Source organism: Mauremys mutica, chromosome 11 (assembly GCF_020497125.1).
Source record: "Mauremys mutica isolate MM-2020 ecotype Southern chromosome 11, ASM2049712v1, whole genome shotgun sequence".
Taxonomy (NCBI): Eukaryota; Metazoa; Chordata; order Testudines; family Geoemydidae; genus Mauremys; species Mauremys mutica.
The window spans coordinates 83,061,229-83,082,470 of NC_059082.1; the positions used below are offsets into that span (position 1 = coordinate 83,061,229).

The following is a 21,242-nucleotide window of genomic DNA, read 5'->3' on the forward strand; positions in this document are numbered from 1 at the left end:
AAACCTGTGCTGCAGGGTAACGAAATCAGCAATATCTAACACCAAACAAAGCCTCAGCCACACGCTGGGGAGCAGCAGTTCGCGGAATAGCTTTGGCAGTTGTGATTTTGCATTAGTTCCTCTCTGTGTCTATATACCTGTTTCTTTATCTTTATAATAGCTTTAGTGGGAATTTCCCTCAGCGCTGCTGAGCGGCAGCTCTGGAGACAGGCCTCTGTGCGCCATTAAACAAGTACAGCGTAGCTGGCTGCAGTGCAAGCTTCCCCTGCCTTCCCCACTAATGCCACTCAAGCCTGATTGTGAGGGGTCCCTTAGGGAAGGGAGGGGAGGCAAGTCTCCATGATCCTTGACCTCCCTGCTGGTTATTCTTGTGCTGGGGACACTGGTCCAAACCCAGCAGCTCTTTTCATGTTGGCGACTGAACCGCCACCAGGTGAGAATGAATTCTGATTGGACACAGCCCCGATTCAAACCAGTTACTTGGATCTTGTCTATACTTGGAATGAGCCTTGCTTTCAGCTGCTGATTTAATTCACCCACGCAGACAAGGAAAGCCACAACCGAAACTGCTAGAGGCGATCCCGACATGAACTTGTATATTTAAAAACAAAAAGCCTACCTTAAAACTCTACCAAAACAAGACACTCCATTGTACCCACCTCTCCCCCAGGGAGAACAAACAACATGTGACAAATGTGTAGTCGTGTTGCTTAATACACTACTGGAAGATGCTCAGATATTATGGTGATAAGCTTTTGGTATAAGAACCTATATAGAACAGAATAGAAACCAGGGTTCCACTGCTCTAGATCATGTCTTTCCTTGTCTGCAATGGCGGTGCATTATGATGGCTGAAATCCAGACTAATTCCTGGTGCAGACAAGACCCTCGAGGTGAAAGGCTCCATGGTGAAAGACACTGTTACCTGGCCCCCTGATCCATCCCGGCCCCATGATATCTCAACTCAACATTTTCAGTTCTAAAAGAATCTGAGCTGCTGGAATGCCACAGGGTCTGGCTGCCTTCTGTGATCTCTGTGCCGGAAGCTAACTAATAACATTAGCTCTCCTTTCCCCCAGCAGGATTGTGTGTTTCTGCACGAACACATCACTACATTAAAAACTGCTAAATTCAATTAGTAGGTCCCCACAAATCCATCCAGCAAATGGATTTTCGATTACGGAGGCATTGTAGGCCATTTGTCAAATGCCATCATTTCAGTATTCAGACATGCTGAGGAATGGTGACGCACCTCTTAAATATTTATTGCGCTTGTCACTTTTTCTATTCTTATCCCTACAAACATCCCCCTGTTGCAAATTAATCATGTGTGAATAGATCAGACCATGAATTGTTGTTGAAATGAAACGTTAAAGTCATTTTCTTAGGAGTGCGCATTGGCACTGGATTTTATATTTATTTTCCGAAAGAATATCTGGTTGGGTCTTAACTTTTCTCCCTTCGTTGCTGAAACCCACAATGCTTCCTCCGTCGCTCTGACAGCTGGTGTTGCTCACATGTGAGCAGACTGCTGAACTCCCAGCTATGAGTCACTTCAGCCTGCGGTCTGTGGCCTGGCAGGACATGAAGCCATGAGGACCTAAGTGGACCATTTTCCACGGTGCTTTTCTTGGAGGGATGGAGACATGGAACAAGTAGCTTGTGGTGGTAGCATGAGTGAACCAGAACCTGCCTGTGGCCAAGACCTAGCAAAGAAGTAATAACAAATAGAACTAACTGGCTAGATCTGCAGAGGGAGGTGGGCTGAAAGGAAAGAGATTCTGATCGCTAAGTACAAAGAACAAATCTCTGAAAAGGTGGCTTCCATACTATTATGGGTTGGGTGTGACCACAGCCCTTCATTGAATAGAGTGGTAAGAAACAATTAAGTTATCAGGTAGCTGAAACAATAACAACCTCCACCGCATACACAGGCCCATGTCACCACCCACAGCAAAGGCACTTGGGCAAAGGGGGTTCACTGGCTATTGTTTTGTGAAGGCACGTGTGTCTGAGAAAGCGTCAGAAAGACCAGAGAAGCTGGGTGATAAGGGGCAGAAAAGCCAAGAGCAGTCACACTGGGAGTGTGGCACTGAGAAAAGTGCAGAGAGCGCTTTTGGGCAGAGTGTTGTCTGAAAGAGGCTTGGAGCGATGTGCAAAGACATGATCTCCTGTGCTTGATTTCTGCTGTGTTCAAAGAAACAGGACTTCAAATCAGGTGCTTCTTTGATGCAATCCTGTTTCTTTACAAAGGATGTGCAGTCATAATTTCTAACTGGACCAATCCACAGGACCCCAACATTTTTGGCTAACCACTTGAGTCAAAAGGGGTAACTTTATAGTAGAATTAAAACAATAATTAGCAGTCCAATCAGAAGGTGCCATTTTGATAGCACACTGCGGCAGGGATGATTTGGGGACTGCAGGTCCCTTTCAACATGTGACTAAGCAGGAGACTTCCAAAATCCTCATTCTATTACTTCTCTGGAGTCCTGGGATCAGCTCCATCCAGCCCCTCCCCCTTAATTCATCTTAAACTTAAAAGAAACGAAACATCTTTAAAAGGAAACCAAAGGAGCCCGGCGTATCCTCCCAGCTCCTAGAGCAGCCTGGGCTGGTTTGAGCATCTGGCATTGTCTGATGGTGTCCTGTCTTTGCCCTTTTCAGATCTGGGACACCGCGGGGCAGGAGAGGTTCCGCAGCGTCACTCACGCCTATTACCGAGACGCCCATGGTAAGAGTTTCTCTGCGCTTGCTTCTTTCGGGGGGGGGAATAGAGTTTAAAGGGACAGTGTCAGGAAAATGTCTGTCGTTCTGTGGGGCTTTAAGGGCCCCCGAGATCATGGATCCACACAGAGCATCATGCACCTTTCTGGTCCCTGTTGCTGCTGTTTGAGTCGGGCGGGGCAGTGAGTCTAGTCAGCTCTGTGTTACCGTCACTTTCCCCTCCTGGTTTCTGTGCCCCAGCCTGCTGCTAGTGTGTCTGGGGCACAACTAAGGTGACCAGATAGCAAGTGTGAAAAACTGGGACAGGGGATGGAGAGTAATCAGCACCTATAGAAGACAAAGTCCCAAATATCAGGACTGTCCCTATAAAGTAGAACATCTGATCATCCTAGGCACAGCACGGCAGGAAGGGAGGCCATCATTTAAACAAAAAATCTCCCAGGGACATTCAAAATGAGCTTCTCTATACTGTCCAGCTCCTCAGTGACTGAGTAAATCTCACCCCCCTCGCACGTCGCTATTTTACGGAGCTGTTGTTGAAAGAGGACGCTGTTAGCACCTGAAAACACGCTTTATTCCTAGTGTTAGCACTAGAAATGCAGGTGATTTTAAATGGAGAGAATTTTAAAAGATCAAATGGATTCATTTTCGGCCTCATCCTGCCTCTGTTGGAGTCAGCGAGGAAATCCAGGGTGCGGGATCAAGCCCTGTCTGCCCTTCTCCCGGGGCAAGGGACGTAGACTGGTTAGCTTCACGTTTAAGATCCTCTGCTGGTGGAAATCGGTGAGGCTCCGTTGAAGCCTGTCAGGGTGAACTGACCCTTTAAGGGAGCTGGGGCCGGATTACCTTGCTCCTCCTCTGAAGGGAATGAGCCCTGGGGGTCATGTCGTGGGAACACATGACTGCTGGGGAATGTATGGGCAGCCAGGGGAGTCCAGAGAGTAGGGGAGGGACCTGCAAAGAACAGGAGTCTGTTGGGAGATAAACTTCAGCTGAGGGACCTGCTGGGTAAGAAGCCCCGGCTGGGAGCCTGGAGGGAGGGTGCTACTGAGAGGAGTAACTGAACCCAGCGGGGAGGCTTGGAAGGTGCTGAGTGTTCATGGTAACATACCGCCCCCAGAAGGGCAGGGAGCAGTGCTGTGGAAACACCAGTTGTGGTTTGCTTGATTAGTGATGGAAGGTAAACTGAGGCAGTGGCCAGGCTTGAAGCCAGGCTGCATCAGCCCTGCTGCAAAGCCTGGAATTCTGAGCGTTACGGGACGGGGCCGTGTTGAGTTATTGACATGCTCTGTACTCACTGCGTTTTGTTTCTTCTAAGTGGTTCCATGTGAGCAGCGGTTGTGAGAGGGAAGCTGTGGCTGGGTCTCTGTCTCAGACGCCCTCCTGCTGGCATTTCTAGAACGGATAAATCAGCAATAAGCAGATCGGGTGTTTCCCAATAGGATGCGGCCAAAAAGTAACAAATAGTTTGTGGAGCAGAAAGAGACTCCACGAGATGATTATTAAATATCTAATGAGCAGTTCGCTGCTCGCTCCAGAGCATCTGCTGAGTCACAGGTAGCAGAAACGTGGCATTCATCTTCCAGGGCGATTGATTATCTGCCTCCTGATGTCCAGCGTAGCCCCAACATGAGCTCTTAGCTGGCTGGGGTATTTTATGGTTTGACCATTAAGCTCTGGTGACTGAAATGGTCCTTGGAAAGACTCCAGTGCAGCCACCATACAAGATTTTGTCTTTCACACTCATAACCCAGCCTTTGCCAATGGGGCTCTGCCCCAACCCGCGCTGGTAGGGGTGGGTGTTTAACAGCTCCAGTCAGTTCTCCGCGCCCTGTGGGCAGGGCTGGTGGAACAATTGGTAGACTTGGGGTGCTGAAAGCCATTGAACAGAACAGTAAACACCCCATAGATGATGGAACCCAGGCATTCAGCTGCCGTTATTCCTTCAAGCCACCCCCCTAGATCCAGCACCCCTGGCTGTGGGTCTCAGAAGCCACATCTCGTACCATTCTGTGGTGATGAAATCTCTGCGGTAACTAATGGCCAATAGGGATAGACCTGGAAGGAGCTATAATGATTTGGTATGTTCTCCCTTTGAGAGATTCCTCTGTCAGAGCATCCCAGCCCTCCATTAAGCAATCTCCAGGCCAACCTCTTCTCTTCTCTTCCAGTTCTGCCAGGGAGCTCCAGGTAAAGTGAATGGAGCTCCATAGATACATCAAGAGAAGATGAGACCCTGGTTGGGTCCCTCCTGGGAAATGGTTACCGAACAGGAGGTTCCTGTAGCTCCACGTGAAATGAGCTGTAATAATGACAAGAGACATTTATGCAGGTCCTTTCCTTGGGGACGACCCAAAAGTGCTCGACAAACGGTATATGCAGGAATCTCCGGGGAGGCTGGGGAGAATGCAGCTGTTGCTCGACATTTCAGGGAAGAGATGAAGGAGAATCCCAGGTCTTTGCAGAGAGATCTAAGACAGGAAAATGGAATCACCCAAGCGGGAATTTGGGCAGTACTCTGGGCTCTCCTGCCAGAGGATGTCTAAAAAAAATCATATTTTTCACATACACCATCTCAGGCAGAATGCTGGCTTGAAATTTTTCAGTGTTTCACAGGAAAATTTCAAAATGCAACAGCTTTTGTCATTAAGAAATTTTGAAAAACTTTTTTCCTTTTTCTTCCCAGTTCTTGTTTTCCTCTGTTGCCGTGAGTGCAATACAGGGAATGCTGGCTAGTATTTCCTTCACCCCTTTTTCCTTTTTCCACTCTGTAACATTTCCAAAGTTGGAGAAATCTTTGGAAAATTCGACTGGAAAATGGGAAACGTGCTGGGGGGAGGGGAGGAGGAAAGCGCTAGCTATTGCCAGCACTCACTGTATTGCACTGAAAGGTGAAAAAGGAAAAAAGTGGAGAGGGGAAAACAAAAGCCTGAAACTTCCAAAGTTTTGGGATGGTTTTTTTTAAATAATGAAACAAAAATTTCAATTCCAAACTATGTTTAATTTCAAAGTTTCCAAAAAGGCTGATTTTCAATGAAACCCCATTTTTCCATGGGAAAACTTTGGCCCCCTCTAACCACAAATAGTTAAGGCCCCGAGTTGTGTGCAAAAGGTAAGAGGGCGAGTCCCCAACAGTGCTGTGCTGGGGCAATGGCTCAGTACCAACTGGGGGCAAAGATTCTATGATTCTCAAGCCAGAAGGGACCATTATGACCCTCTAATTTGACCTCCTGGGTAGCACAGGCCAGAGACCTGCCCCCAAATAATTCCTAGAGCAGATCTGTTAGCAAAACATCCAAGCTTGGTTTCAAAATTGTCAGGGATCGAGAATCCACCGTGACCCTGGGTAAATTGTTCCAATGGTTAATTACTCTCACTGTTAAACATTTATGCCTTATTTCCGGTCTGAATTTGTGTATCTCCAGCTTGCAGCCCTTAGATCATGCTAGGCCTTTCCCTGCTAGACTGAAGAACCCGTTATTAACTATGTGGTCCCCATGTAGGTATCAATCACCCCTTCACCTTCTCTTTGTTAAACGAGATCCGTTGAGCCCCTGGAATCTATCACTATAAGACATGTTTTCTAATTATGCTCATGGCTCTTCTCCGAACCCTCTCCAATTCATCGACCTCCTTCTTGAATTGCGGGCACCAGACCTGGACACAGTATTTCAGCAGCAGTCGCACCAGTGCCAAATGCAGAAGTAAAATAACCTCTCTGCTTCTACTCAAGATTCCCCTGTTGATGCATCCCAGGACCGCGTTCGCTCTTTTGGCCACAGCATCACACTGGGGCCCCGTGATCAGCTGATTATCCACCACAACTCCCAAATCTTTTGTGCAGAAGCACTTATTTACTGAGCCACCGACACCATTTCCTACGGTTCCTGCTGTTTTCCTTGCAGGTCTTCCACCCACATTCTGAACAGGGCTGACTGCTTGGGTTGCGAGAGCCGACAAGTTCACATCCCCAAGCCAGTGTACCCGCAGGCTGTGGGCTTAGTGTTATCTCAATGCCTCTGGCTGTTAGGTGGTATCTCAGGCGTGCTTTCTTTGGAGGGAAAGCCAGCTGGCTTTAAGTGCATTGATCGCAGCAAACTGGAACGCTTCCTTTGCAACCCAGTGATATTTACAGACGCTTTCCTTCTGTGAAATGAAGATTAACCTTCCCCCACTGAGCAATCCATCTGATTCTAAACAGTCCACGTTTAGTCAGTGCCTTTATCCTGTTCGACAGAATGAGAGTACTCTCGGGGGACGGTCTCCGGAATTAACCGGACTCATGTGCAGAGGGTCCCATGCTGGTGAAAGGGCAAGGATCACATGTAGCCAATGGAAGGCCTGCAAAGATCACGGTGCATTGCAAGGAACATGCCGACCTAATATCCCAGGCATCATCCTTGCCTTGGCATATCATGTACCTGTGGTTCTGGTGCTTTGCTGGCATGTGGGTGGTCTTTTCTTGAGAAAACTCCCCGCTGCGGGTCTTCGGGGCACTTCGCTGGCTGGTCCCGGAACGGAAGGGCCCCCCGCCGCCGAATTACTGCCGAAGACCGAGCTGAACTTCGGCGGCACGTCCCGCTCCGTCTTTGGCGGTAATTCGCCAGCGGGGGGTCCTTCCACCCCGGAGCGGAAGGACCCCCCGCCGGCGAAGACCGGGAGCAGAAGAAGCTCCTGCGCCCGGCCCTCAAGAGTTTTCCGGGCCCCCCGGAGCGAGTGAGGGACCCCGCTCCAGGGCCCCCCAAAAACTCTGGTGGGGGCCCCCGTGGGGCTCGGGGCCTGGGGCAACTTGCCCCTCTTGCCCCCCCCTCTGGGCGGCCCTGATCCCCCTGTAGCTGTTTGTTTTCAAAGCTGAACAGTCCCAGTCTTTTTAATCTCTCCTTACGTCCCCTTAATCATTTTTGTGGCCGTTCTCTTTACTTTTTCCAATTCTAATATGTATATTTTTAGCTGGAGTGACCAGACCTGCACGCAGCATGAAATGTGGGGGATGCTGTGGATTTATATAGTGGCATTATGATATTTTATGTCTTATTATTTATCCCTTTCTTAATGGTTCCCAACATTCTGTTCACTCTTTTGGCTGCTGCTGCACGCTGAACAGATGTTTTCAGAGAGCTAGCCATGATGGCTCCAAGATCGTTCCTGAGTGATAACAGCTAACTATAGGCCCATTCTTTTGGGCTTATGTTTTCTAGTGTGCATTACTTTGAATTTCTCAGCATTCAGTTTCATCGCCCTGAAAACACCTTGGTGTAAAAAGCAAAACAAACCAACAAAACCCCTTTGACCATTCAGCGAGCAATTACCCGCATTAACTGTGTCTTTTCCTCTCTCCACAGCTTTGTTACTGCTGTACGATGTTACAAATAGAGCCTCGTTTGACAACATCCAAGTAAGTTGGACCCGGTCAGGTCCCATGTGGAACGTGATGAGAATTTAAGGCAAATACTTTGTGTTCCTTGAGTTGTTGTATGCAGGTTGGTTGGCTGGTGCTGATGGCATCCTAGAATTGTTTTGCAGTGTTTATAAGATCCTATTGGCTGGTCTGTTCTGCCTCATCTTAAGAGCAGGGTTGGTGAACCAGGTCTCATAAACCAGGACAACTCTCACCTCCCTGCAGCTCACACTAAGCTCTTCAGTCCAAACCTTTCTGAAGTCTGATTCATTGTTTTCAGCAGTTATTTTGGCTGCTGCCTCAGCCTTTCAGGGCTCTAGTCTGGCGTGGCAGGGCGAAGTCTGGAATACCCGGGCACAGGCAGCTGTCATGCTAATTCTGGCCAGACACGAAGTAGGAAGTTCTGGGGGGTCTCACAAGACCCTGTTTTGGCATGATCTGTAGGCTGTTTTTGCAGACCCAAGAGACTTCAAGAATTAGAAGATGCTTGAGCAAAAGCTTGAGTTTTGCATACTCCTCTGTACTGCCAAGTCTTCCTGCTATCTGTGAGTGACTGACTCGGCCTTGAGTTCTGAGCACGTGCTTGTTCTGCTCTCTGCACTCTTGTTTCCCGGATTGCATTCCCGAGGCAAGTGCACTTACAGAATAAATTACTGTGAACAATTAGGACCTTGCGAGACACGGAGATTTCTGTGTAACGCTATGGAGCTTGAAAAAGAAATAATCACAGTCTGGTTACCAGGAGACTGATTCTGTTGACACCAAAGACTCGCTAGAGTATTGACACTTGCTGCTGGGTAATGGGAGCAGCAGGGGAGAATGTCTTCCATTCAGATACAGGAGTCTGATGAGAAGGGGTGTATATATATCGCTATCTCCCTAAGAACACTGCATGCTGCTTCTCCTGAGAACTGGCCCTTGCAACCAACGCAAGTAACTTGCATGGTGATACAATACTGGGTATGATGATCCACATCCCCTAATCCTGCTCATTACTGCCCAATTGTCAGTCCCTCCCGCTATTATTTTTACTGATATTATCATATAGGGTGACCAGATGTCCCGATTTTATAGGGACAGTCCTGATTTTTGGGTCTTTTTCTTTATATAGGCTCCTATTACCCACCCCCATCCCGATTTTTCACACTTGCTGTCTGGTCACCCTATTATCATAGCACCTAGGAGCTCTAGTCACGAACCAGGTGAGGACCCCATTGTACAAACACATAACAGAACGACAGTCCCTGCACAAAGAATTTCCAATCTAAGTGTAAGACACAATATACCAGATGGAAACAAACGGACCAACAAGGGAGCACGCAGAAACAATGAGGCCATATTGGTCAGCACAACCGGCTGCGGTCTCAGCCCACCAGTGGCCTGACAGTTGTCAAGTTTTTTTGTTGCCATCCCAGCAGAAGAGATTTGAAGGAGGGATTTGCAGGAGGACAGTGGGGTGGCTTGGCAGATGTGGAGGGAGAGCGCTGCCCAAGCATGAGGACAAGGCTGAGAGAACGCTCGAAGGTGGTGGTTTGAAAATGTAACATGTGGTAACTTAATTACAAAAGGAACTAAACTTTCTGAGCTGGCATTGAGAAGTGGGTTGCTGTAAATTATTTTATATCAATGGTGGAAAGCTTTCATTTCCAAATGCACGTTCCATTACCTTTCACTAAACGGTACAAGAAAACGTCAGGGCTGTGTGCGAAATGCTGTGTTAGTGAAAATCGGACCTATTTTGCATTTGTAATACAGTACAGAAAAACTCAAATGTTGGGTGGATTCCTGTTTCACTACAAGTATTTCACACACCTGTGTTCAGCTCACACACCAGGGTGTGGGTGGGGGGGGGAAGAGATGCACAAAGACCCTTCACCCTTTGCTGTAATGTTGATGAGCTGCTCTCTGTTACACTGTTGTAGCCCGTGTTTTGTGTTCATGTTGGATCTTTCCGATTAGAGCATTTTCAAGTCCACTTCGTTTTTGGCCTCCTATGTGAGAACTGTTTAAAAAACCCATAAAGCATCACCCACCATCCCACTGACTGCTGAAACTAGAACTGGTTCCATTTCTTCTGCAGCAGAGTATGATGCTAAATGGGGATGGCTCTGAATTAGTACAGAGAATTCTTTCCCTGGTGTCTGGCTGGTGGGTCTCACCCACATGCTCAGGGTTTAACTGATCGCCATATTTGGGATTGGGAAGGAATTTTCCTCCAGGTCAGATTGGCTGAGACCCTGGGGAATTTTCACCTTCCTCCGCAGTGTGGGGCACGGGTCACTTGTAGGTTTGAACTAGTGTAAATGGCAGATTCTCTGTAACTTGAAGTCTTTAAACCATGATTTGAGAACATCAGTAACTCAACCAGAGGTCAGGGGTCTATTACAGGAGTGGGTGGGTGAGGTTCTGTGGCCTGCGATGTGCAGGAGGTCAGACTAGATGATCACAACCGTCCCTTCTGGCCTGAAAGCCTATGAGTCTCTGATCGTCATTGGCCAGGCAGCGGAATTTTGGCTTGGTGAAATTGAGACTCTGCTTGGAAGAAGCACTGGGAAGTAGCGACTGTGGTGGCATCTGATTCCTGCCTCTTGCTTCCCTGAAGGTTCGTGTCCTCCATGATCTGCAGCATTGGATGGATGCTCAGAGTGGGCTGACGGCAAAACAATGGTGAATCCCAGCTGGGCAAACTCCGTCTCCCAGGCCTTTCCATTTATAAGCGCTGAGTGTAGGGCATCGCATTAAAGTCCAGGAGTATCCAAAGCTCACATAATAATGAGGTGCGTGGCTCATGGTGATGTTACTACTTTTATCTAATCATCTTGCGCCTCCTGGGATTGTAAGGAGATGACAAAGGATTAAAGTAAGTCTTGCTCTTACCCCTTCCCTGCTCCAGGAGAGGGCTGCATGCGGCGAGGGGCTCGAGTTGTGGAGTTCTGACTGGAATTCCTGCCTAGCACACAGCAACTACACCGCTCCGCGTATCTTCGCCTTTGCAAAGGTCCATCTAGCCCAGAGTCCTGTCTTCCGACAGTGGCTAGTGCCAGGTGCCCCAGAGGGAATGAGCAGAACAGGGAATCAAGTGATCCACCTTGCTCAGGGCATATCCTGACATCGGCGGGTTTGGCCCTGAGTGAATTCCAGGCTTGATTTGATGGTGACTCCATTTGTTTTCCGTCACGTAACGAGGCTGAGTGAATGGGTGGCCGGCACCCGCCACCATTTGGGATGAGAAGGCCCTGCTGTGTGTGAGTCTGTGAGGTTGCCTTCTGTGGTGGCTGCCTGAGCCTGTGTGGATTGGGCCAAAGCATCCCAGCTTGTTGCTAGAACTCCCGGAGATCCCCCCACACGAGCATGAGTTTAACCCTGCCCCCATGCCCCATCCCCTCACACCCCAGGCCGGGCAGTACCAGCAAGGCTCACTAAGCACCGCTGACAGTCTGGCAGGCCCGGAATATCTTTGCATCGTGTTAACCTGCAGGAGCCGAGCTCTAGCTTCCCCGAAGGGCCATGCAGCTGATACCTTCTCTCTCTCCCACTGCTCCTTGGGGATTTCAGAATTTGTCCCCTCTTGGTGCTTGGTTGCCTGGCCCTTCCCTGGAACAGTGCTATGGTCTCCAAACCCTGCGTTGTGTGGGAGAGTCACCTGTGTTTGGGGCCCTCCCTGCAGAGCACGGTCTGTTGTTTATAGGGACCATGTGGGGCTCGGTTGGGCAAAGGGAACTGTGTAGTTGGACCCGTTGCCAAACCAGGGGCCCAGCCCTGTCTCCCGAGCAGTTGTGCCAGGCTCAGAAGTGCTTCCGCTCAGAGGGAGGCTGGCCAGTGGGGACCCTGCCCCAGGATATTCTGTGGGGTCTGTGTGCCTCTACTGCTCTACCCCGCTCCCCGCACCAGCACAGCATGGCCATGACCCATGGGTCTGTGCCCAGTGAGCATCCACTGAAACCAGGGCCAGCGCTAGACATGCTGGGGCCCAAGGCAGGAAGCTGCAGGCCGAACCCTGCTGCCTGGGGCTGAAACCTGAGCCCCACAGAACACCTTAGCCTTGTGGGGGCCACCGTGGTGTGGGGTCCCAGCGCTGGCTGAAACTGGGCCCACAGGGGGTGGACGTGGCCTGAGTGTGCAGGCAGCCTGGTCGCTGTGTGGGCTGAGATGGGAGGGGGCCATTTCTCCCATCCTGGGCCTAGTCCCTGTGGCAGAGCTCTTTGCAGGCCCCTATCGGGGAGAGGTCCCCAGGATGGCTCTCAGCCGTACTTCCAAAGCCCCGGGAAGCAGCGAGGGAGGTTTTCAGGAAGAGGGAGTGAGAGGCCCCCAGAGAGCTGCTGTTAGGCAATCCAGGAAGGTGCCACGGGGCGCGGGCAGCAGTTTAGCATAGAAGTAAATGCAAAGCTAAATAGAGGAGCTTTGTGTCTGTAATTACTGCGGAGCTGGGTGGGTAATTTGCTTTGGAAGCAAGCGTCCTCTCTCCCACGCAGACCTTGCGCTGGCTGCAAGCCGGGGAGCCGATGAGAGGCTGCAGAGAAATGCAGCGACTCGATCTGAACGAGCCCTGGGGTTCCTTTCTGGGGAAATGGAAATCGCTCACTGGTGGGGTCACTGCTTGCGCTGGAACCTCCCTTTGCTGCTCGGGGATCTGGAGATCTGGCCTCTGCCACTGATGCCCTGCGCAGCTGTGAGCATGTCCCACAGGCCAGGCTTCCCCACAGTGTCCTTGAACCCTGGGCTGGGGGCCGAACTCAGACACCCAGCCCCTGATTTTCACACGTGCCAAGCATCTGCAGCTCCAGCTCTTGCCAATGGGATCTGTCCGTAAAGTGTTTTCCATCCGTCTGGCAGAGGGTGAAGCACTTTTGGTTGGTGGTGGTGGGTTTATTTAGTAGTTTGTGAATGGGACCGAGCCCTCCAGGGTTCGGCGTGTTTGCTGTTTGACTCCCTTCGCTCTCCTGCCAGTGCTCGACCATGCTGCGTCCGGTCACGGTCCCAGACCTATGTCTTAAGCAGGTAGCATGAGGCACCTCTAGCCTGCATGATTGTCTCTATACTGCACAGTTCAGGCCAGGCTGCAGGAATCGCCCCTGGGGAATCTTGCCCTCTGGGTAGCATGGGGCTGGCCACTCTCAGGACATGTTCCTTTGGCACAAACAGCCTCGTTCCCAAGCGGAAGCGATTGCTACAAGCAACCCGCTGGTGCCCATGCTTGATGGAGCCTGTCACCTGCTCCGAAAGCAGCTGTGCCCAGAGAAGGAGCCTGGGATCTGCTGCCCTCTGGCATAGCACAGGGTAACATGGAACCCATTGAAATGCAGCCCCTTACCTCAAGGACCGTCTCAGAACGTGGACTTCATTTCCCAGCCTTTCATCTCCTCTCCCTCTGCTTTCATCCCCCTTTGGAGTTGGCCTCAAAATGAGACCTGTGGGGCATGAGTCAGCCCTTGCCGTGTTCTCCCGGCCACCCTGCACCAGCTGAGCCCCCTCTCCCGCCCCAAACGTTTCCTGGGATTTCTTCTTCTGGTGTCGGATCAGAGACATGGCCCAGGCAGGCTCCTGCCTCCTGGTTTTCTTCCTGCGGATAATCCTCATTGGGATGTTGCTCAAAGGCCGGATGTGCAGCCTGACGGGGGCGGTGTGGATCAGACCCGTAGGAGCAGCTGGCTACACACACAGCGAAGGGCCAACGGCAGCAAAACCCCAGGGATGCTCCCCCCCCCAGTCTCTTTCTGTAAGGAGCCACGAAGGGAGTGGTAGTGCGGGGGTGGGGGGGAATAGACCACCCCCTCGGGATTGTGTCCCCCAGCTAGGCCGAATTTCTGACACACGGACTCTGACTGATTCATTTTTGGCCTCTTCGTTTGGACGAATTCAGTTTTCCTTTCTCGCTTTTCTCCTATTGACGAGTTGTCGTCGTCGTAGGTGATTGTGATGCGCTTCTTACGCTCCCTTTTTCCAGCTGAGCTCACAAGTGGGGTACATCTGTCGGCCCGGGCCTGACACCAGCCCTGTCACGTTGGAATCGAGGTCCCTTCAGGTCAGCGTCTCACCTGCCAAACGTATCTCCGGGTGCCTGCGCGGTAGGTGGCACACGTGACACGAACTGGTGGGGGCTGAGTCCTGCTGTTAGCGGGCAGAAGCCACAGCAGCGCCATTTCAGCTGGCACTAACTAGTCCCTCCTTACCCTCTCCCCGTCCTCATTATGAGCCATCTTGGCAGAGAAGCCAGGAACGAACAGGCCCCTGTCTCTTTAGTAAAGGGGGCCCTGCAGATCAGGTCTGGGCTGGTGACAGGGAGGGGGAAATTGCTCCCTGCTGCTGCTCTTCCTGCACCTGCTGGGTCAGCAAAGGGCTCCCGGCTCCAGAGATGTCAGTCCTGCCCCTTTCCCAGAGCTCCACTGCCGTGCTGATGTCTCCAGCAGGAGCAGGGGGTGATGAGATGAAAGAAGAAGGGAGAAGTCTGAGGACAGGCTGCCGGCAGAGCAGGCTCTAACAGACCCCACTGGAAAGCTTTCCGCAAGGCCTTTCAGCTCCCGAGATGAAGAGCTTTCCCCTCTGGAGCCCTGAGCGGGGCCCAGAGCACATGGTGTCGCTTCAGCCCACTTCAAAGGGGAGCCGCACCACATGCAGTGCAAGGGCTTGGCCTTCGCTGTGCACTCAAACGAGGGGCAGGGAGGTCTCCAGGTGCAGCAGTCGGACCAGCAGGTCGTCCTGCCTCCACCCCGCTCCCCCCGGGGTGCAGGAGCTGCTCTGGGGAGAGAATTCAAAGCTGAGCTCCCTGGCTCAGTTCACTGCGTCCACAGCCCTGCGGTGGTTCCAAGCCAGCCCGGCTCGCCCTCCTGTGCCAGGCCAGCTAGAGAGGCAGAAGCGCTCAGCTGGGCTTGCTGTCCTGCGGATCTTCCCGGCGGGACTGTGAGGTGCTGCATTCTCCTCAGACGCCATTTTTGTTCGGCTTTGCCTGCCACACTGTCAGGGAGCGGCCGGTGTGCGTCTCCGGCTCCTGGCTTTGCTGGGATTCTCTGCGGGCGGCTCCTCAGGGCATTACATACCATGGGAAATCTGGTGTGCAGATTCTTGCTCCCCTGGAAGAGGCTCCCTCTGAAACTGATCTGTGTCCCTGGGGCCTGCTCGGTCTCCTGCCGCCTGCACCTTGTTCACAGCAATTATTCAAACAGCTAATGAAGGTGGATTTTAAAAATCCAGGTTCCTGGTCTGTTCAGCGCGCAAGTCTAGGGGCTCCTGCTGCCGGTGGAGAATAGCCCCATATTCAGAACTCCTGATGCTGCACCAGCCCCCTGCTCCTTGCACTGAGTGGCCCCTGGAGCCGGGGCTGATGGGGGGTGCTGTGGATCAGTCATTCTTGTGAGTAATGCACACAGATTTCAGGCTTCTTATCCCTGGAGACTCCCGCTCAGCATGGGACTATGAGGAAAAACAATGCATGGCAGCCAAATCCATCCCTGGAGAATGCGGTTGAACCCAGTGGCATTCGTCCGGGGATGGAATTGGCCCAGTTAGTTTAAAAGACAAAAGACAGGGCTGTGCTGTGACAGGCTCTCAGAGCCAGGACGTGCGCGCTCCCGCAGCGCTGCTTGAACAGTACAGTGAGCACCTGGATCACCCCCATCCCCCATCATGGGCCCTCCACAGGACATGAACCCCGGACCTTCAGCACCAAAGCACAATCTCTGCCGTTTGAACTTAGGCAGTAACTCCATTAGCAGGGAGCAGTAGTAGGTTGTTATCCTCTGAAGTCAGGATGCACGTTTTGAGTGTTACTCTCACAGATACATGCCCCAATGGGATCAGCTCTGCTGACTAGCAAGGAGAGACAACAGGGCCACAGTCTTATTCCTTCTCTGCCCTTTTAGGGGCTGGTGCTCGCAACCCCCGACTTGAGCAGAAGTTGGGGCTGGACAGGGAATAGGGCTAGCAGCTAGACTCTGAATGGGTGCTTGGTTGGGCACAATCTCACCCACCATAGGAGAGCTCCTCCGAAATGCACACTGCCTTTCCCTGCCTCCCTCGGTCCTACTGGGCCCTGAGGCCCCTGCGGTGCAGCTGACGATGTGCTGGCATTTCATTATGAATATATTTTGGCACCATGTGGCTGTGCTGTTTATTAGTAATGTTCGATGTTTGTCAAGGGGCTGATAATTACAGCTCTCTCCCTAGTAACATAAACATATAAAATAGTCATCTGCTGACTTCAATATTTGTCCACTGCAGAATGAAAATGTAATGACTTAATAGCATCTCCGAGAGGCTCTCTTGCTAGTTGGTTGGCTGGCTGTCCTTGCCTTTCCTACCTATTAACTTTAAATGTCACGGCCGCACTTCCCTGTCATTCTTCCGCCCTGGGCTGACTGTGCAATGCTCGTGGGTTTGGGTAGTGAATATAAACGGATGGTGCCCACAACGTTGGGAAAGGCAGGTCTTTGCCATTTGTACCTTTTGAGTGTCTCAGTGAGTTCCTTCCTCTTGAATGCCGATGTCCGCTCCCAAAACACGTAGCTGGGACCGTTGCATCATCTGGCAGCGAAGGAGTTAAAGATAGAAGGGTTCTTTTTCCTTTTTTCTTTTTAAAGAACATGGTCAAGATGAAATTCATGCCAAAGAAAAAGTGTTTCGCCACCCTCGACCCCCCACCCCCATTCCTAGAACCACCTTTGCTTGTTAAAACGGCCAAACGTTGAAACCTCTCCCTAGAGAGGGCTTCCCATTTTCCCCAGCTAACGCAGGCCGGTTCCCCATTTATCCCCAGATTTACTGACTGGTTCCTCCTGCGCTAGCACCATGCTGCTCCGGTATGTGTCCCCAACACTGCAGGGGAGTGGTTCAATCCAAAGGTTTGCTCCACGCTTTATTTTAAAAGAGCGGTTCACGTCTTATTCCAGAAAGCTGGTGTTTTGGGCGTAGAGCCTGAATTCCAGCCCTTGGCTAATTTTGCCCGTTTGAATAAAAAACAACAACAAAGGTTTTTAAAAGTTTGGTTGTTATGTGACGACACCCCCCCCTCCAGGGAGCCACTTGGAACTGGGGTACCAGTGAGCCTGCCTGACCCACCTGCCCGGGCTCCCTTTACACTGTATTGCTGATGCCCTTCCCCAGGCTTCGGACTGCACTTTACCAGCATGCATCCAGGTAGGGACACACCCAGATCCTGAGATGAGCTCTGCATGGGAAGGCTCAGCTGCGGGATTGCCCAGCACCAAGTGTACACCCCCCTCTAGCGGGTAAACCCAAAATTGTACCGTCTTGCACTGCACAGGGAACTGTACAGCGTCAGCTCCTGAAATTCGCCCCCTCCCTCAATGTGGAGAGAGATGTACACAGCTTTCTGCCCCAAGTTATGATTTCCACAGAGACTGGTTTTAGACAAAGCAAACACAAGTTTATTAAGTACAAAAGGTAGATTCTAAGTGATTATAAGGGATAGCAAACAAATCAAAGCAGATTACCCAGCAAATAAAACAAACACGCCAGCTAAGCTTAATATACTAAAGAAACTGGTTATAAGTAGCGAATTCTCTCCCTAAATGATGTTTTAGGCAAATTGCAGAGTCTTGAAGGCAGGCTACACTTGCAGCTTAAAATTCCAGCTGTTCCTTTCACAGGCCAGACACCCTCTAGTCCAGTCTTTCCATTCTCAGGTTTCCAGCAGTCCTCTTTCCTGGACAGGGAGTCAATGAAGAACCAGGCACAATGATGTCACTCCCCTGCCTTAAATAGATTTTGCATAGGGCGGGAACCCTTTTTATCCCAGTGTGGTTCCCACCCCTAGTTAGTGGAAAAATACTAATATTATCGTGGAGTCCAGTACCAGGTGACTTGGTCAGATGACCCTGCAGCCATAATTCGGAGGCTGTTTGTAGCGTCCCCAGGAAGAGTTCCCTGAGATTAGCATCTTCAAAGACCTATTGTTTTCCCTACTGGCCCTTCCCAACCGGCCATCCAGACTGATTGCATTCTGCCTAGTGGGCATTCTCCAGGTGTAAACCCATTTGTAATAGAGGCATAGACAATATTCCTAACTTCAGATACAAAAACGATACATGCATACAAATAGGATAATCATCTTCAGTAAATCATAATCTTTCCAATGAGATCTCACATGACCCATCTTGTAAAAAACACATCTTAGTTATGCCATAATCATATCATAACCATATCTCTCTGAAGAGTATGGGGCACCGTGTCACAGTTAAGTTGAGAAAAATTAACAAAAATACTTGGGGTGTCTCTCTTTCATCTTCAGTCTTATTTACTTTGTGTTCCTCAGCCTGCATAGCCAGGTGCTGGGATCAGGGAAAACATCCCTTTCTGATGTACTGTAGCAAGGCACAGTGCAGCACGATATTGGATTATAGTGATTTTTTTGTTTACCATCCTCTGAAGAGTCCAGCATTTTCCACTGTTAGAGGCAGGGATCTAGATTAATTGGGGATCTGACGTGCTCTGATGTGGCAGGGTACCATACATGCCAGGCTGGTATTCTGCTCCAGTTCTGCAGGAGGCTGTTAACACCTCAGAGGGACCAAATGATCTGATTCTGTACAACAGGAGACTAGAGGGACCCTTGGTCTGCTCCATGGTGTCAATTGCTTTATTCTTGCCTCTCAAGGGACAAGAGAAGGCGCTGCAGCTTTCGCAGGTTTGCTAATCCTGATTACAGGTAACTGTACAGGAGACTTAAGATTTATCACATGCTAGGCTGAAGTTCGATATGTGTATTCATCAGTTCTCTGAATTCCTTGCTATAAATCATTGCTGGTAAAAGGGAAGAAAAGAGGATGGGGATTAGAAAGCACCTCTACAAGACCACCTGGGATGAATCTGTAATTAGGCACAAGGAGAATGGTTTGCCAGAGGCTTTTCTTCCTTTCTTACAGGCTCTGACCTCCCTGCCGACTGGTTGCTGTTGCAGGTATTTCTCAGAGTGGCAGTTTCAGAACTGCTGGGTTAGAACGCTCTCTTCGCTGCCAGTTTACGTTTCTCAGCACCTAGAGTACAGCTGCCCATGTGGCCTTTCACCCTCTATCCTTTAATCACAGGTTATCAGCGAGCAGCATGTGAGTAGAGGACTTTCCCAAACGAGAGACCTATTTCACTCCAGGGAGTTCCTTCCACTTAGGAGTGGGAATGCAGCCGTTCCCGATGGGAGGGTGGAGCAGGGCTTACTCAGCTGCATAAGGTTACTTGTGTGAAAAGTGTTGGCAGGATCAGGCCTGTGCCTGCATTTTTAGTTCTTGGTGTATTCTAGGGGTTTATCTGGCTGCCCATCACCATAAAATCAATAGAAATAGCAAAGTCCCCAGTAGACAACATGGAGTCTCTGGCAATTCCGCCGTTGGGGGCAAAATCTCTGCTTGGGGAAGGAGTTTTGGTTGAGTTTTTTAGATTTTGCTAATTTCTTCTTTGGGTGTTTTTTTTTTTAATTATTTTTTGCTGGTGGGGGCATTGGGGTTTGGAGGTGTCAGTGTTGAGGTTTGGGGGGAGAAGGGTTGCAGGGGAAAAGGTGGGGGTCCGTGACATGAGCCATTCTCCTAGCAGAAAGGCTTTTTTGAAGAAGCTTTGCAGCATTTTGTTGAGAGGGTCATTACTTGTTATTGTGTCGGGGCACTCTGTAATGTGCTCTTTTGGGATCCATTTTAATTCACAGCACAATAAAAGGGCAGATCCACTGTCATTCTCAGAGAAGGGATGTTGACATATGCAGTACTGCCTGTCCCAAGCATTCAGATATCATGAGGCAGGCCTCAGAAAATCATGAGGTTGTCTTACAATTCATGAGATTAAACAAAGTAATAATAAAATAAAAATAAACTGATGGGTTCTTATTTTCCTTCTGGTTTTTTAGCCTTTGGGATGCAGCTTTTCTTTACAACTAGAAGAGCTAGAAACTTTTTCTTTTTTTTTTTAAATGAAAGTTGAGATTCTCACATAATCACAGGACTACGGGAGCTGGAGCATTAAGAAAAATACCAAATGGTGTGAGGCCTTTGCAATATACTAGTGAGAGCTGGCAATGCGGGCAGACTGCTCATGTGTGTCGGTGTTTGCAGGATCAGGCTCCTAATAGGTAATTACATACTAGTGTCTGGGGGAGGAATTTGAAAGACTGAACTTCCCTTGCGCCTGGGGCATGTTTTTGTGGGCTGTGCGGGGTCCCTGCCGGTCTCCTGGAGCATGTGCTTTTGTTTCAAAGTTGTGGCCAGAGGGAAATTTTACCTTGTTGCACCAAACTTTCATCTGGAATCCAAGGGTTTCAAAGTCACTGGGAACTCGCATGTTGTGAGGGGCTGCACCGTTGGATCCAGACCCAGGATCAGGGCCTAAAATGCCATATCTATAGCCCAGATCCTTCTCTCTGATATAGGTTTGCATTGGCCTGGAAGGCACCAGAACTGTGTGGTTGTGCTGTGCAGGGAGGCAGGCCAGAGAAGGCCCAGGTTGGGTGAGTCTGTGTAGCTAAGTGCTGTGAAGCTTTGCTCTGCAGATGTTCTGTGTGTGTGTGGTGCGGGGGTGTCCTGCTGGGGAATTGACCTAAAGCGGAGGATTCTGTGCTGAGCCCCCCACATCCGTCCTCGTGGTTCCACCAAACAAGCCGTGTGTGTGCAAAACCTCATTTGTGCAGGGAGGGAGGGTTTGGTTGCATTAAGTGGTGGCTGTTGCACACCCAGTGACCCTTGCACACCTGCTGATCAGCACAAATACAAGGCCCAGTTTAGGATACGTCTTTTATTCAGTTACAAACCTGCCACCTCTGAACACCGCGATTTGAAGCCATTGATTGGCTGCTGTTAAATCATTTTAATCCCATAATTCAGGGCAAATCTTTGACAACTGTATCTCCCTGCAGGAAAATGACACCAATTGTGTCCCCCTTCACTCCTGCCCTGTATTGTTAATATCAGCACCATCACCATCTGCTGACTCCTGCCATTGAGAGAACACTTCCTCTCCTTCAGTACGTGCTTTGAGCAGATAGTTAACTGTTGACACTCTAAAGCATTGGAGTTAGCACCCATTGAGAGGAAATGGGCAGTTCATACCTCACAGCTATTGTTTCAGGCTCTCTGCAAACTCAGACATCCCGGTATCATTTTCACAGAGGTCACATTTTTTAAGT

The 21,242-nt window shown here is 50.2% G+C and overlaps 1 protein-coding gene across 3 annotated transcripts in view; it reads left to right on the top strand.

Moving 5' to 3' along the window:
• RAB26 (RAB26, member RAS oncogene family) overlaps positions 1–21,242 on the top strand; it is a 191,169-nt gene that overhangs the window by 128,241 nt on the left and 41,686 nt on the right. For all 3 annotated transcript variants that reach the window (XM_044979688.1, XM_044979689.1, XM_044979690.1), the window contains 2 exons: positions 2,668–2,734; positions 8,070–8,122. In XM_044979688.1, the coding sequence (XP_044835623.1) occupies positions 2,668–2,734; positions 8,070–8,122 (120 nt within the window). The remainder of the gene's footprint in view (positions 1–2,667; positions 2,735–8,069; positions 8,123–21,242) is intronic.